Genomic DNA, 17,222 nt, shown 5'->3' with positions numbered 1-17,222 from the left:
GTGTGGTATTTCTTCGCCCGTCACTTCTTGATGTTGGTAAATAAAATAAATGCAAAATACATAATAACATACAACACATTATGGCGCATGCCTCTGCTGTGAGGTCCTGCCTCCAGGTACTTAGCAATTAACCACTGGACACCTGGACAGGTCTGTTTATAGATCATATTACATTTGCTAAATCTCTGATATATTTTGAAACTGGGGAAAGAACTGATTGTGAACTGGGAGGGGAAAATTCTTGCGAACATGTCAAATAAAAACATGATGCATTTAAGGTTATCCTGTTTGGTTTTTATTCAAGAAAAGAATTTGTTCCACTGTGCGAGGACTGAGTCTGTTCCTTTTCTTGGATATAATTTCTCCTGCCTTACAGAAGATCCTCTCATATGGAACGGATGATGCTGGGGTGCACAAAAACTGCAAAGCAAGTTTATAAAGATGGGGGTATACAGTCTTCCTGGTTCCCCAGAAGTGGAGCGGATCCTCTGTCCGGGGAATCAAAGGATCTGCCATGTACCTCTGTACTTCCACTGTGGCATCTGCTGTGGCATTCCTCACCTGCCTCTCCACCATATGGCTGTCCAGCAAATCCCACAGACCATCACCTAAAAGACTAATGAAATTAAATAGCTGCACATTTTGTAGAATAACATTTTCAGATGTATTTTAAAATGAAATATTTTGGCTCACTCATTACATCAAATGTGAATATTCAAATGTAAGTGATACTAAAGATATCTAATGAAATTTATATTTTGACAAGCAGATTTTAGTTTTGTTAAATAACTTCTTATAGTCACATATTTCCAATAACAGAATTGAAACTTTGGGATATTAAAGCATATTCTTACTGTTGAGACATTTTTAGAATATGCTGGAACCCTGTCATTGTGTTATGGACTTCAGGTCAACAAAAGCCACACCTGACTGAGTTGCACAACTGGTTGCTGGCTCTGGCTGTGACGAGGTATGGGACAGGAGGGACAGGCATTATCTGGTATTTTTCATTTTCAATGATGGTGGCACATTCTGCAGTCAGATGTCTCACTGTAGCTTGAGCATTGGTCTGACTGCAAAACCCCACAGCCTCGAATCTTGGATCAAGCAGGGTAGCAATGGTCGTTACATTCATTGTTTCCAAGTAAGACGAACATTCACCCAGCATTCTTGTGAGGTTCATGCACAGCTGGCGGGCTTTGTCATCCAGAACTTGAGGTTGTTTTTTAGCAATTGCATACCGCAGCATGCACACAAGTGGAATGACTTTGGACCCAGATACTCTCTGCTTTCCAGAAAGTTCAGCAGTGGCTGTGTAAAAAGGAGAAAGCACTTCCAGGCACTCTTTAACTGAGAGGTACTCCTCAGCAGTGACAGGTGTGAGATCTGTTCTCATTGAGACAAGGGCAGCACTAACTGGCTCTCTCATACAGATGTTGCAGCATGGTGTATGTGCTGTTCCACCTGGTGTCAACCTCCTGAAGGAGCTTTAGATGTGATCTGCCCATCTGCTGCTGCATTTGGCAGAGCTTCTCCTTTGCTGTTGCGCTAGATCGGAAATAGCTTACCATTTTACGAGCCTTATCTCTGATCTCCTCAAGCCCAGGCGTGTTGTCAATTGATTTTCTCACAATGTGGTTCAGAGTATGTGCAATGCACTTTGTGTGGCACACTTTCAATATTTTAGATGAGGAAATCATGTTTGGTGCTGCATCAGTGACGAGGCATCTGACTTTATTTTGGATGCCCCACTACTCCATCAAAACCTTTTTCACCTCAGCAATATTTTCTGCTGTATGTGCCTTGGAGAAATGTCCCACTCCTAGCAACACTGTGGACAGTGTATCTTGTTCATTGACAAAATGACATGTCACAGCCAAGTAGGCATCCATATGAATGGATGTCCACATGTCACTGGTGAGACTGACAGCTGTAGCCTTCTCCACTTCTCTCTTTGCTCTCTCCTTTTCCTCCTTGAACTTTTCCGCCACCATTTCCTTTAGAGCCTTTCTGGTGGGGATTGTGTAGGTTGGGTCCAAGACACCAACAAACTGTCTGAAACCAGCATCGTCAACAATGGAAAAGGGCTTCGAGTCCTTCACGATCATGTTCACCAAAGCAGCATCGACCACCTGCTGTCTGGTCTGAGTGGGCTTTGTGTTCATGATCCCTCCAATACACAAAAACATTTGAATATGAGGATAAAAATAGGCTTAACTGTGTTGTATAAGTTGATTAGGCTTTAATGCCATTATTCGCAGGTAGTTCAATAGCCATTATGTGTTGTGGGATCAAGTAAATGGGTCTCCCATCTTACCAATAGCCTGCGGACATTTCATAGGAAGCGGAAGAACCACCAACCAGTGCATCCTCTCACCCAAAAAGTGAAGTCAAACGTAATTAGTGACATTTTGTGCTAGTGATGTGAGACATGAATGAATGACTGAATGACAGTTGATGTCCATACCATAAATGCTTGGATTCACTGTCATTGTACTCGTAGATGGGACCGCATCATGCTTAGCACGGAAATGCCTCAGCATCGATGAGGTGTTGTTGTTGTAGGCCAGCTGCTGGTCACAGACCAAGCACCGAACCTAAATAGTACAAGAAGTAATTCTAGTCTTATTTATACACACTACCCCCCCCCCCCCCCCCCCCACACACACACACACGCGCATAGATAGATAGATAGATAGATATCTCTCTCTCTCTAGATATAAAAAAATTCCCCACTCGCCCCCTGTGGGCTGTCAATCCTTTTCTATATATACACACATATACAGGGTGGGCCATTTATATGGATACACCGTAATAACATGGGAATGGTTGGTGATATTAAAGTCCTATTTGTGGCACATTAGTATATGTGAGGGGGGCAAACTCCTCAAGATGGGTGGTGACCATGGTGGCCATTTAGAAGTCGGCCATCTTAGATACAACTTTTGTTTTTTTCAATAGGAAGAGGGCCATGTGACATATCAAACTTATTGGTAACGGTAATATCATATATATATCATAAATCAAGGTGATCGCTCACGTGATCCAAATGTTTTTTTAATCTGGTTAGTGTGCCAATTAGAAATGAGAAAATTACATTAAATACACATACATGCAGAGGTATCACAGTAAAAGCCATGCTTACTGTATTTCTAAAAAGGCACAAGTATTTACCAATAATAAACTGAGATGATTAAACAGGTTATTCAAACAGTTTCTATTTACATTTATGTTCTCCCCCTAAATCCATAGCTGTGTTGTTCTAAGCAGTTATCCTGTAGGTGAACAGTACTATCCCCCCACAGCAAGTGACCCTCTCCTTAACTCATATTTAAATATTAATATTAACAGCAGGCTCCCCACACAGGTGTATGCTCCACACAATCATCAAGTATGTTAGCATGGAAAAAAACAGCTCTGACAGAGCCACAGCTCTTTGCTCTGCCGACATGCAGCCGCTTGCACGTTACACGCATGGAAAACCCACGGTTCTGTCCATGTCACACACCAGGCATGTGCGTTTTGTTTACCTCTCTAACTGAGCCCAAGACTGAGACTAATTTTACATATGTGCATACTAATGCTGAAGGCGCTACCATTAAAGACTGTCCATGGTGCTGGCCATTTACCAAACTTCTCTGTGGATCACAGAGAGACAAGAGACAATTACTGTGTAGCAGTGGGCAATATAGCTTCAAAAGTATATCGCAATACTTACGCAAATTTGCGATAATGATAATTCTGATGATATACAAACAAAATCCTAATTAGCAATGGGTGAGTTCAGATGACAGGTAGCAGCATTTAATAGTGCCAACATGAAAAATATTTTCCATCCTTCTTTTCCAACAAGTTACTGTCATCGATGACACAGTGATACTGACACAGCAGCATTTCCAGTGCCACAGAATAACACAAATGGAAGCCCAAAAGTAGCCAACCAGTAGGGCAACAAAATAACTCAACAATTGTTCAGTGTTCCTTTTATTTGTTTATTTTTTTATTTTATTTTTTTTACAGAATGCTAATCTCACAGGAGCCAGGCTGCAGTATGTGTAAAGAGATTATGAGTTTCACAGCTTTTCTAAACCAGGGGTAGAGCAGTGCATAGATCAAAGGGTTTAGACATGAGTTAAAATAGAACAGATAGAGCAAAAAGGATACAGATGAACTATTGAGTAGGTCGTCCCTGGCAAGAGTAACACAATAATAAGGGCAGAAACACAGTAGAAACACAACTACAAGAACACCCAGAGTCCTGGCTGCTTTTAACTCTGATCTCTTTGTTGTTAGAGTCACTGAAAGCTGCAGAGCAGCAGCTGTAACATGAGAGCGCATGGCGCGAGCCTGAGACACAGCCACCACAAATACTCTCAGATACAGAACTACAATGACAGTAACTGGAACAAAAAAGGTTAAAAGAAGGTCAATCGTTCCTGTAATTAAGTCAACAACAATTGTACATTCTCCATAGCAGGAATTATGCTTCCCTGAATGAGTTAGATCATCCTTTACAAACAGGCTGCTATAGAAAACAGAAGAGAGCCAACACAGACAGACAGAGAGTTTCACTCTTCTGTCTGTGATTCTGGTGGGGTAATGCAGAGGGTCACAAAGAGCCACATAGCGGTCAATTGATATTAACACCATGTCTCCCACTGAGGTAGTGGTAACAATTAAAGACATATAATCGTACATAAAACAGGTGAGGTCACCGAGAAACCAGCAGGCTGTATTTCGGAGGATTTCTCCAGGCATCAACAGGAGACCAACAAGAAAGTCTGAGACAGCCAGAGAGAGGAGGAGGATGTTAGTGGGTGTATGAAGCTGCCTGCAAGAAGACACAAAAATTATTAAATTAACAGTCCTCAAATCGCTAAATTAAAGCAACCCAACAAACAATAAAACATTAGCTCTTGGTAAGAGAAAAACAGTTTTGATCATTTCTAATCGACCACTTCTATATAGATGGTTTAATTGTATACACCACTGAGGTCACAAAAACATCTTAAGTCAATTAGCTCACAGAATGTATAAGCTACACACAGCTATTAAAAAAATAACAACAACTCTGCCTGTAGTGGGAGACTGAGATGATGACGAGCAGGTTGAGAGTCACAGTTAGCAGCGAGATGGAGGACAACACAACATGAAGGAACACAAATTCTGACAGAGGAGTTATAGGTTTCTTGCAGGAGGTGTTGAAGAGTTGTGGAAAACAGAGCTCTGCCACATCCTGTGTATCCATTTTCAGACAGACCTGTAGCTCTATGTAGCATTACAAACAGAATTAATTATATGACTCAGCCCTTCTCACTCCGCCCCTCGTCTTTTTCTCAATGTCAGTTGGATATCTATGTGCTCCATCCCTCACTGTGGATTTCAATTTCTTTTCTGCAGTACCCTTAGCTGTGTCTCTCTCTCTCCGATCTTTCTAACTGGTATACTCAGCCTTCTTCACCATTTACAACTTCTTTTTCTTCTAAAAAGAATGTCCTGTCTGATGCCAATATTTTCAGACTAAGTGACTTCTTACATTTGTGTGTCTCTAATGCCTGCTGAGGAGCACTTCCACTTACATTACAAATTTTTGTTTGCCAAGACCAGGGTGAAATTTGTGCCAGAGTTAAATTCTTCTTCAAGTTGGCACTTGTTTGCCATTTGACTTACAATGTAATAATGTAGAATTTCAAAAGCAAAAATGTTCTCAGTAAAAAAAAAACCAAAAACATACATATCAAACTTGGAAAACAGGCTGCTTTGATTGTGGACTATTTCTGCCTTTTATGGCATATCATCTGTAGAATCTATACTCCTTTGAGTTGCTTGAAGACGTTTCACCTCTCATCCGAGAAGCTTCTCGGATGAGAGGTGAAACATCACATTAGTATATGTGAGGGGGCAAACTCCTCAAGATGGGTGGTGACCATGGTGGCCATTTAGAAGTCGGCCATCTTAGATACAACTTTTGTTTTTTCAATAGGAAGAGGGCCATGTGACACATCAAACTTATTGGTAATGGTAATATCATATATATATCATATATCAAGGTGATCGCTCACGTGATCCAAATGTTTTTTTAATCTGGTTAGTGTGCCAATTAGAAATGAGAAAATTACATTAAATACACATACATGCAGAGGTATCACAGTAAAAGCCATGCTTACTGTATTTCTAAAAAGGCACAAGTATTTACCAATAATAAACTGAGATGATTAAACAGGTTATTCAAACAGTTTCTATTTACATTTATGTTCTCCCCCTAAATCCATAGCTGTGTTGTTCTAAGCAGTTATCCTGTAGGTGAACAGTACTATCCCCCCACAGCAAGTGACCCTCTCCTTAACTCATATTTAAATATTAATATTAACAGCAAGCTCCCCACACAGGTGTATGCTCCACACAATCATCAAGTATGTTAGCATGGAAAAAAACAGCTCTGACAGAGCCACAGCTCTTTGCTCTGCTGACATGCAGCCGCTTGCACATTACACGCATGGAAAACCCACGGTTCTGTCCATGTCAACCACCAGGCATGTGCGTTTTGTTTACCTCTCTAACTGAGCCCAAGACTGAGACTAATTTTACATATGTGCATACTAATGCTGAAGGTGCTACCATTAAAGACTGTCCATGGTGCTGGCCATTTACCAAACTTCTCTGTGGATCACAGAGAGACAAGAGACAATTACTGTGTAGCAGTGGGCAATATAGCTTCAAAAGTATATCGCAATACTTACGCAAATTTGCGATAATGATAATTCTGATGATATACAAACAAAATCCTAATTAGCAATGGGTGAGTTCAGATGACAGGTAGCAGCATTTAATAGTGCCAACATGAAAAATATTTTCCATCCTTCTTTTCCAACGAGTTACTGTCATCGATGACACAGTGATACTGACACAGCATCATTTCCAGTGCCACAGAATAACACAAATGGAAGCCCAAAAGTAGCCAACCAGTAGGGCAACAAAATAACTCAACAATTGTTCAGTGTTCCTTTTATTTGTTTATTTTTCTTTTACAGAATGCTAATCTCACAGGAGCCAGGCTGCAGTATGTGTAAAGAGATTATGAGTTTCACAGCTTTTCTAAACCAGGGGTAGAGCAGTGCATAGATCAAAGGGTTTAGACATGAGTTAAAATAGAACAGATAGAGCAAAAAGGATACAGATGAACTATTGAGTAGGTCGTCCCTGGCAAGAGTAACACAATAATAAGGGCAGAAACACAGTAGAAACACAACTACAAGAACACCCAGAGTCCTGGCTGCTTTTAACTCTGATCTCTTTGTTGTTAGAGTCACTGAAAGCTGCAGAGCAGCAGCTGTAACATGAGAGCGCATGGCGCGAGCCTGAGACACAGCCACCACAAATACTCTCAGATACAGAACTACAATGACAGTAACTGGAACAAAAAAGGTTAAAACAAGGTCAATCGTTCCTGTAATTAAGTCAACAACAATTGTACATTCTCCATAGCAGGAATTATGCTTCCCTGGTTGAGTTAGATCATCCTTTACAAACAGGCTGCTATAGAAAACAGAAGAGAGCCAACACAGACAGATAGAGAGTTTCACTCTTCTGTCTGTGATTCTGGTGGGGTAATGCAGAGGGTCACAAAGAGCCACATAGCGGTCAATTGATATTAACACCATGTCTCCCACTGAGGTAGAGGTAACAATTAAAGACATATAATTGTACATAAAACAGGTGAGGTCACCGAGAAACCAGCAGGCTGTATTTCGGAGGATTTCTCCAGGCATCAACAGGAGACCAACAAGAAAGTCTGAGACAGCCAGAGAGAGGAGGAGGATGTTAGTGGGTGTATGAAGCTGCCTGCAAGAAGACACAAAAATTATTAAATTAACAGTCCTCAAATCGCTAAATTAAAGCAACCCAACAAACAATAAAACATTAGCTCTTGGTAAGAGAAAAACAGTTTTGATCATTTCTAATCGACCACTTCTATATAGATGGTTTAATTGTATACACCACTGAGGTCACAAAAACATCTTAAGTCAATTAGCTCACAGAATGTATAAGCTACACACAGCTATTAAAAAAATAACAACAACTCTGCCTGTAGTGGGAGACTGAGATGATGACGAGCAGGTTGAGAGTCACAGTTAGCAGCGAGATGGAGGACAACACAACATGAAGGAACACAAATTCTGACAGAGGAGTTATAGGTTTCTTGCAGGAGGTGTTGAAGAGTTGTGGAAAACAGAGCTCTGCCACATCCTGTGTATCCATTTTCAGACAGACCTGTAGCTCTATGTAGCATTACAAACAGAATTAATTATATGACTCAGCCCTTCTCACTCCGCCCCTCGTCTTTTTCTCAATGTCAGTTGGATATCTATGTGCTCCATCCCTCACTGTGGATTTCAATTTCTTTTCTGCAGTACCCTTAGCTGTGTCTCTCTCTCTCCGATCTTTCTAACTGGTATACTCAGCCTTCTTCACCATTTACAACTTCTTTTTCTTCTAAAAAGAATGTCCTGTCTGATGCCAATATTTTCAGACTAAGTGACTTCTTACATTTGTGTGTCTCTAATGCCTGCTGAGGAGCACTTCCACTTACATTACAAATTTTTGTTTGCCAAGACCAGGGTGAAATTTGTGCCAGAGTTAAATTCTTCTTCAAGTTGGCACTTGTTTGCCATTTGACTTACAATGTAATAATGTAGAATTTCAAAAGCAAAAATGTTCTCAGTAAAAAAAAAACCAAAAACATACATATCAAACTTGGAAAACAGGCTGCTTTGATGGTGGACTATTTCTGCCTTTTATGGCATATCATCTGTAGAATCTATACTCCTTTGAGTTGCTTGAAGACGTTTCACCTCTCATCCGAGAAGCTTCTCGGATGAGAGGTGAAACATCACATTAGTATATGTGAGGGGGCAAACTCCTCAAGATGGGTGGTGACCATGGTGGCCATTTAGAAGTCGGCCATCTTAGATACAACTTTTGTTTTTTCAATAGGAAGAGGGCCATGTGACACATCAAACTTATTGGTAATGGTAATATCATATATATATCATATATCAAGGTGATCGCTCACGTGATCCAAATGTTTTTTTAATCTGGTTAGTGTGCCAATTAGAAATGAGAAAATTACATTAAATACACATACATGCAGAGGTATCACAGTAAAAGCCATGCTTACTGTATTTCTAAAAAGGCACAAGTACTCACCAATAATAAACTGAGATGATTAAACAGGTTATTCAAACAGTTTCTATTTACATTTATGTTCTCCCCCTAAATCCATAGCTGTGTTGTTCTAAGCAGTTATCCTGTAGGTGAACAGTACTATCCCCCCACAGCAAGTGACCCTCTCCTTAACTCATATTTAAATATTAATATTAACAGCAGGCTCCCCACACAGGTGTATGCTCCACACAATCATCAAGTATGTTAGCATGGAAAAAAACAGCTCTGACAGAGCCACAGCTCTTTGCTCTGCTGACATGCAGCCGCTTGCACGTTACACGCATGGAAAACCCACGGTTCTGTCCATGTCAACCACCAGGCATGTGCGTTTTGTTTACCTCTCTAACTGAGCCCAAGACTGAGACTAATTTTACATATGTGCATACTAATGCTGAAGGTGCTACCATTAAAGACTGTCCATGGTGCTGGCCATTTACCAAACTTCTCTGTGGATCACAGAGAGACAAGAGACAATTACTGTGTAGCAGTGGGAAATATAGCTTCAAAAGTATATCGCAATACTTACGCAAATTTGCGATAATGATAATTCTGATGATATACAAACAAAATCCTAATTAGCAATGGGTGAGTTCAGATGACAGGTAGCAGCATTTAATAGTGCCAACATGAAAAATATTTTCCATCCTTCTTTTCCAACGAGTTACTGTCATCGATGACACAGTGATACTGACACAGCATCATTTCCAGTGCCACAGAATAACACAAATGGAAGCCCAAAAGTAGCCAACCAGTAGGGCAACAAAATAACTCAACAATTGTTCAGTGTTCCTTTTATTTGTTTATTTTTCTTTTACAGAATGCTAATCTCACAGGAGCCAGGCTGCAGTATGTGTAAAGAGATTATGAGTTTCACAGCTTTTCTAAACCAGGGGTAGAGCAGTGCATAGATCAAAGGGTTTAGACATGAGTTAAAATAGAACAGATAGAGCAAAAAGGATACAGATGAACTATTGAGTAGGTCGTCCCTGGCAAGAGTAACACAATAATAAGGGCAGAAACACAGTAGAAACACAACTACAAGAACACCCAGAGTCCTGGCTGCTTTTAACTCTGATCTCTTTGTTGTTAGAGTCACTGAAAGCTGCAGAGCAGCAGCTGTAACATGAGAGCGCATGGCGCGAGCCTGAGACACAGCCACCACAAATACTCTCAGATACAGAACTACAATGACAGTAACTGGAACAAAAAAGGTTAAAAGAAGGTCAATCGTTCCTGTAATTAAGTCAACAACAATTGTACATTCTCCATAGCAGGAATTATGCTTCCCTGGTTGAGTTAGATCATCCTTTACAAACAGGCTGCTATAGAAAACAGAAGAGAGCCAACACAGACAGATAGAGAGTTTCACTCTTCTGTCTGTGATTCTGGTGGGGTAATGCAGAGGGTCACAAAGAGCCACATAGCGGTCAATTGATATTAACACCATGTCTCCCACTGAGGTAGAGGTAACAATTAAAGACATATAATTGTACATAAAACAGGTGAGGTCACCGAGAAACCAGCAGGCTGTATTTCGGAGGATTTCTCCAGGCATCAACAGGAGACCAACAAGAAAGTCTGAGACAGCCAGAGAGAGGAGGAGGATGTTAGTGGGTGTATGAAGCTGCCTGCAAGAAGACACAAAAATTATTAAATTAACAGTCCTCAAATCGCTAAATTAAAGCAACCCAACAAACAATAAAACATTAGCTCTTGGTAAGAGAAAAACAGTTTTGATCATTTCTAATCGACCACTTCTATATAGATGGTTTAATTGTATACACCACTGAGGTCACAAAAACATCTTAAGTCAATTAGCTCACAGAATGTATAAGCTACACACAGCTATTAAAAAAATAACAACAACTCTGCCTGTAGTGGGAGACTGAGATGATGACGAGCAGGTTGAGAGTCACAGTTAGCAGCGAGATGGAGGACAACACAACATGAAGGAACACAAATTCTGACAGAGGAGTTATAGGTTTCTTGCAGGAGGTGTTGAAGAGTTGTGGAAAACAGAGCTCTGCCACATCCTGTGTATCCATTTTCAGACAGACCTGTAGCTCTATGTAGCATTACAAACAGAATTAATTATATGACTCAGCCCTTCTCACTCCGCCCCTCGTCTTTTTCTCAATGTCAGTTGGATATCTATGTGCTCCATCCCTCACTGTGGATTTCAATTTCTTTTCTGCAGTACCCTTAGCTGTGTCTCTCTCTCTCCGATCTTTCTAACTGGTATACTCAGCCTTCTTCACCATTTACAACTTCTTTTTCTTCTAAAAAGAATGTCCTGTCTGATGCCAATATTTTCAGACTAAGTGACTTCTTACATTTGTGTGTCTCTAATGCCTGCTGAGGAGCACTTCCACTTACATTACAAATTTTTGTTTGCCAAGACCAGGGTGAAATTTGTGCCAGAGTTAAATTCTTCTTCAAGTTGGCACTTGTTTGCCATTTGACTTACAATGTAATACTGTTGAATTTCAAAAGTAAAAATGTTCTCAGTAAACAAAAAAAGCACATACATATCAAACTTGGAAAACAGGCTGCTTTGATGGTGGACTATTTCTGCCTTTTATGGCATATCATCTGTAGAATCTATACTCCTTTGAGTTGCTTGAAGATGTTTCACCTCTCATCCGAGAAGCTTCTCGGATGAGAGGTGAAACGTCTTCAAGCAACTCAAAGAAGTCCAGACGCTTTTCTTCCCAAGCTCCTTAGACTACGATGACTGAGAACCTTCACAGACATATCTATACTCCTCTTTTACCCATCTCTAAATCTCTGTACAGGAAGTGAGTAAAGTCTGTTTACTGAGATCAGCGGCAGCACTTTCAGAGTTTGAGAGCTAATAAAATTCAAAAAACGATCAAGAACCTCATAAGTCAAGACTGTGTTGATGTGGCCAAATAATACTCTGTTTGAAAATACAGCTGTTACATTATCTGAGTTTTTTTTTTCATTGTGTTGGCTAAAATAATTTTATGTTCACAATATTATTGCAGTATCCAGAGAAAATGTAAAAGATAAAAATTAATTTCACCCATAGCATTTTTTTTACGTTGTTTATTGCAATGTTGGATGGATCAAGAGGTTTAGCCTGGGGCAATCTGAGCCAGTTAAACACAAATTATCAATTGAGAATAAACAAATTAATAGAATGTGTTGTGTCTTTTTTGAAAGTAAAAATATGAATTCTATGACAACCACCAGAATATCCAAAAATATGTTTAAATTCTCTACAGTCCTTTGTTTTTTCTTTTTCCAAACATATCTTGCCCCGAAATCAGTTGTGATTACAAGAATAAAAAAAAAACAAACAAACAACGAACTGTAGTGGCTATATTTTCCTTGCTGAGTTTTCACTTTATTGTACATTTATAATAATCACATTTGGGACAGACAAGCAACTATTTTTATGCCTCGGTTTGTTAGCAACAACGACGGTGAAACCATTGTGTTGGCTCCGCCAGCCACTTGTTTATTTTCCACATAAACCTTTCACAATAAAGCTCAACATCCTTGAGATTTTTAAAATAAACTGAAATAATGATAAAATGTAAAATATTCTCAAACATCAATTTTCAGAATATGCATCAAACAAGTTACCTCAAGTATGAACATGAAATGTAAATGTGTGTGTATAATGCGTGTGGCACGCTCCTGACTCTGACTGAGAACATTGTCAGGTGGTGAAAAGAATACCACTGGCACGTCTTCTTTGGAGGAAGCAGTCTAGGGACAAGGGCGATGACTCATCTATCTCCAGGGTGAGGCAGTTAAACAACAACTCCTTGGTGGCAGGGCCCCTGGGGGGGATGAGGTTCGTCCTGAGTTCCTGAAGGGTCTGGATATTGTAGAACTGTCTTGGTTTGCGCGTGTCTACAATGTTTTGTGGAGATAAGGGGTGGTACTTATTGATTGCCAGACTAGGGTGTTGGTACCCATTTTTAAGAAAGGGGATCAAAGGGTGTGTTCCAACTATAGCCAACCCAAAAAGGCTGATTTTGCTCATTTGGAAGTACAGTTTTCAGTGGGAGAAACTTTGGGAAGGTTGGGGAAACCTGCAGTCAGCTCAGACTGAAGTTGGATGAGTGATGAAATGTTTCTCCCAAAGAAAACGCTATGTCCAGATGTACAGAAAGAACCTTTTGGGATTTACTTATCTGGATGATTGAGCATGCATCAAGATATAGATTTTGTGCGCTTGTCAACCAGCGTGAGGCCTGTTACAATTGCTCCTGCTTTTTTCTCTTTAGTTTAGCTTTTTTCTTACTTATTCTTTTTCTTTACTTGGACTTTGGTCTGTTTGAATATCTTTCGTTCAGTCATGTGGATCGAGAGAATTTTTGTTTTGCTTGTGACCGCAGAACTGTTACCTTTATTGAGCAATGGGACCACAACACAACTACTACATACACACAGGCTGCTTACTCGAGAGATCAGCTGATCGCACTGATGTTGCCTGCTCATCGGTCAGAACCACAGATGTACCTAGCTTAAATCTGGAGGAAAACACACCGAGGATGCAGAGGTGGAGGACAGAAGAGGACAAGCAAGGAGACGGTGAGACAGCGTTATTTCTGACTTCTCCACGGGGTCAGAGGAAATACTGGGAGTGTAGCTTGATGTGTTTCACTGAATCATGGATGCACCAGAATATTCCTGACCACAACGCATTCGTGGAAGGCTTCCACGCTGTTCGGGCAGACAGGGACAGCGCCGCAAACGGTAAGGTGAAAGGACGGGGGCTTGCTGTTCTTGTTGACAACCGTTGGTGTAACCCTGCCCACATAACAATCAAAGAAAGGATTTGTTGCCCGGACATTGAACTGTGCACTGTCTCCCTCTCTCTCCACATAGTTGCCTCCGGTGAAAGTCCTGACACCTCTCCCCCACATATTACTGTCACTCATGACCAGGTTCAGAAGCAAATGAGGAGACTCCACTCAGGCAAGTCTGCTGGACCAAACAGGTTGAGTCCCCGCTGGGAGGCCTGCACCTCCCAGCTTTGTGGAGTCTTTCATAAACTGTTCATGTTGAGTCTGAGTCTACAGGGGGTCCAAGTGCTGTGGAAGACATTATGCCTCATCCCTGTACCAAAGATGCAGTGGACCCAGCATTACAGGCCTGTGGCACTGATCTCCCACATTCATGAAGACTCTGGAAGGACTTATCCTGGACCAGCTCCAACCCATAGTCAGACTACATCAGGATCCCCTTCAGTTTGCTTACCAGCCCTGCCCTGAGGACACCATCATCTACCTGCTCCATCGTGTCTACACCCATCTGGACCAGCCGGTGAGCACTGTGAGGGTCATGTTTTTTGACTTTCCAGTGCATTTTTTCAACACCATCAGGCCAACCCTCCTGGGTGACAAGCTAATGTGACCAAGTGGTCGGCGGGGTTAGATAAAAGGAAATAATAAAATGACAACGCCACCTAGGGGTAATTTCACCCCCAGGAAATATATTTAAGAAAAATAGATAAAAGGAATAAAAGGAGGCTGCACAGATTCAAGGATGCACACTGAGGCAGGTTGGCTCCAATATTAAAACAGTTTTATTTATAGTAAAAATAAATAAAATATTAAAAACCAAGATGTAGCGTCATTGTTGACAGTGTCCTAAAGTGAAAATAAAACAATCATGGAACTTGGACTTACCAGCAGCCGTGGAACCAAAAGAAAATCACACAAAAAGAAAATCACTGCAGCCCACCCAGTGCTGTACAAAAGAAAGTGTGAAAACGACCCACCACCTGAGGTCCCAGGGCCACTGGCACATCCTCCGTTCACTGAAATAAAACACAGAAAAATATGTTAAAAGAATAAAAGGACACTGAGCATCAGGCTCGCTACAGATCATATAAAAAAACTAAAACACACTTTAATAACTTTAATAAAAGAAATCACACACGCACACACAGACACACACGCAGAAAGGCTTATACCCTACGGGTCAAACTACCACTCGTGCTGGTAGTAATTATCCTCAATCGCAAGCCGGCCTGGCTCCCCACCGGCTGAGACCGGCAACCGAGGCGATTTAAAGTCCCAGCACGACACTCGGGCAGAGGGTCGCTTCAGCCCGATCACAGAAGCGTGGGTACGAGCAACAGTCCAGAATAAAATAGAATAAAACCAGGCGAACCAGAAAAAGGTAAGCCTACTTAATAAAAACAAGATAAGACAAGCTAAAACAAGACAAGACGAGACAAGACAGCAGGCTCCACCGAGGAGGAGTCCTCACAACAGCGGCTGGGAAGGCGTTTCACTCTTCCGATTTAGGTTGGGCGATTTGCCACGGAGAGGTGAATACAGCAATCAAACCCCCAGGACCGGAGGCGCTATACTCTCAACTGGTGGGGATAACACGAGCACCTCTCTCTGCAACGTCGGAATAAACAAACTGCCGCGCTACAACAGGCCGCAAAAACTATATTAACACAAATTCCAGTACTCGGAGGGAATCTGAGGTTAAGCGAGAGCATACCTGTAGCTGTCATATGATCTGCTCTTGCTGATCAGTCCGTCGCAGTGTGCCAGCATTTACTGCTGCTTTGCGCCGAATGCACGGGAGGAATGATCCAGAAAAACACCGGCTTAGCTTTATACGGGCTAACACCACCCTGCAATCAATATGCAGGTGGGTTCCCAATTAACCTAGTTGCGCAGCGAAGAGAGCGAGCGCAGGAGAGAGAGTGAGAGAGAAAAAGAAAGGCGAGTAGCCCATCTGGCTACACTAACATAAATGCTAACAGCGAAGACCACAATATGTGCGTTTTCCACATTGTGTGTCTGACAAGGTAATCATAGGGAGGGAGCTCAATGGAGTGCTTTGGGGGCTTTGAGGTGGTGACCACCAGGGCCACCACAAGGGAACGTCCTCTCCCCCTTCCTCTTCACCCTCTACACCACAGACTACAGCCACTGCACAAAGACCTGCTGTCTTCAGAAGTTTTCTGATGACTCTCCGGTGGTTGGATGCATCAGGAGGGATGATTAATCAGAGTACCGGGCTGACCGGGTTGACTCTTTTGTTACATGGTGCAAGCAGAAACATCTGCAGCTCAAGGTGGCAAAGACCAAGGAATTGATGGTGGACTTAACCCCTGTTTCAATCCAGGGGATCAATGTGGACATTGTGGAGGACTATAAATACCTTGGAGTATACATAGACAATAAACTGGACTGGGTTAAAAACCACACTGCACTTTACAGGAAAGGCTAGAGTCATCTCTATTTTCTGAGCCCGCTGAGGTCCTTCAACATCTGTCAGACAATGCTCAGGATTTGTCTGTGAGCCTGTTGTGGCCAGTGCTATCCTCTATGTGGTTGCATGCTGGGGGAGCAGGTTAAGATTCGCAGATGCCAACAGGCTCAATAAATTGATCCACAAGGCCAGTAATGTTATGGGGATGGAGCTGGATTCCCTTAAGGTGATGTCAGAGAGGTGGATGTTGTCAAATTTAAAGACAATGTTGGATAATATCTCCCACCCACTCCATTACATGCTTGCTAGCCACAGGAGCACGCTCAGTGAGAGACTGAGATTATCAAAAAGCACCACTGAACAACACAGGAATCCTTGATATATATTATTGAGTGATTTGTATATATTGTGCTATTTCTTAAATGTGTAAATCTGTGAAATTTTGTATTGTTAAATAGCCTAGTCTGTTTCTGTTTCTGTTACTGTTCTGGAGCAACTAAACCCACATAATTTCCTTAGGGATTAATAAAGTATGCTGATTTTGATTCTGATATAGGGGAATCACACTCCTCAGCCTCCCTTGGAAAGATAAAGGAGGAACAATGCGCTCCACTTGGAGCAGGAACTTGTTCCTAACCCAGAGTGAGCACCCCACCCTTTTCCTGGTTGTGGAACATTGGGCCATCTCTTTATTCTCTTGAGGATACTGGAGGATGCATGGAGTTTGCCCCACCAGTCTATGTGTTTTGTGGATTTGGAAAAGGCATTTGGCCGTGTCC

General features: G+C 41.5%; 3 protein-coding genes across 17 annotated transcripts; all 3 read right to left on the bottom strand.

The window, feature by feature from the left end:
- Positions 1–4,014: 4,014 nt before the first annotated feature.
- On the bottom strand, positions 4,015–5,248 carry LOC148098174 (trace amine-associated receptor 13c-like). 5 transcript variants are annotated; one of them, XM_087829582.1, is made up of 2 exons: positions 5,062–5,248; positions 4,015–4,817 (listed from the first exon to the last, which is right to left on the bottom strand). In XM_087829582.1, exons 1-2 carry the CDS (start codon positions 5,246–5,248, stop codon positions 4,015–4,017), a joined length of 990 nt encoding a protein of 329 aa, XP_087685708.1. The 5 variants fall into 5 exon arrangements, with proteins under 5 accessions (XP_087685708.1, XP_087685706.1, XP_087685707.1 ...); XM_087829580.1 differs by having other exon boundaries at positions 4,015–4,831; positions 5,076–5,248; XM_087829581.1 differs by having other exon boundaries at positions 4,015–4,831; positions 5,172–5,248.
- Positions 5,249–7,025: 1,777 nt separating this feature from the next.
- Positions 7,026–8,259, bottom strand: LOC148098173 (trace amine-associated receptor 13c-like). 5 transcript variants are annotated; one of them, XM_087853220.1, is made up of 2 exons: positions 8,073–8,259; positions 7,026–7,828 (listed from the first exon to the last, which is right to left on the bottom strand). In XM_087853220.1, exons 1-2 carry the CDS (start codon positions 8,257–8,259, stop codon positions 7,026–7,028), a joined length of 990 nt encoding a protein of 329 aa, XP_087709346.1. The 5 variants fall into 5 exon arrangements, with proteins under 5 accessions (XP_087709346.1, XP_087709344.1, XP_087709345.1 ...); XM_087853218.1 differs by having other exon boundaries at positions 7,026–7,842; positions 8,087–8,259; XM_087853219.1 differs by having other exon boundaries at positions 7,026–7,842; positions 8,183–8,259.
- A 1,777-nt stretch (positions 8,260–10,036) lies between these two features.
- On the bottom strand, positions 10,037–14,532 carry LOC102781318 (trace amine-associated receptor 13c-like). 7 transcript variants are annotated; one of them, XM_087853205.1, is made up of 3 exons: positions 14,512–14,532; positions 11,098–11,258; positions 10,037–10,853 (listed from the first exon to the last, which is right to left on the bottom strand). In XM_087853205.1, exons 1-3 carry the CDS (start codon positions 14,515–14,517, stop codon positions 10,037–10,039), a joined length of 984 nt encoding a protein of 327 aa, XP_087709331.1. In that variant the 5' UTR covers positions 14,518–14,532. The 7 variants fall into 7 exon arrangements, with proteins under 7 accessions (XP_087709331.1, XP_087709333.1, XP_087709330.1 ...); XM_087853207.1 differs by having other exon boundaries at positions 11,194–11,258; XM_087853204.1 differs by lacking the exons at positions 11,098–11,258; positions 14,512–14,532 and adding an exon at positions 11,739–11,755 and having other exon boundaries at positions 10,037–10,889.
- Between the last annotated feature and the right edge of the window lie 2,690 nt (positions 14,533–17,222).

This window comes from Neolamprologus brichardi, chromosome 16, assembly GCF_056152115.1.
Source record: "Neolamprologus brichardi isolate AB-2024 chromosome 16, ASM5615211v1, whole genome shotgun sequence".
Lineage (NCBI taxonomy): Eukaryota > Metazoa > Chordata > Actinopteri > Cichliformes > Cichlidae > Neolamprologus > Neolamprologus brichardi.
Note: the sequence above shows the minus strand (reverse complement) of the source record. Positions and strands in the feature narration are given on the sequence as shown.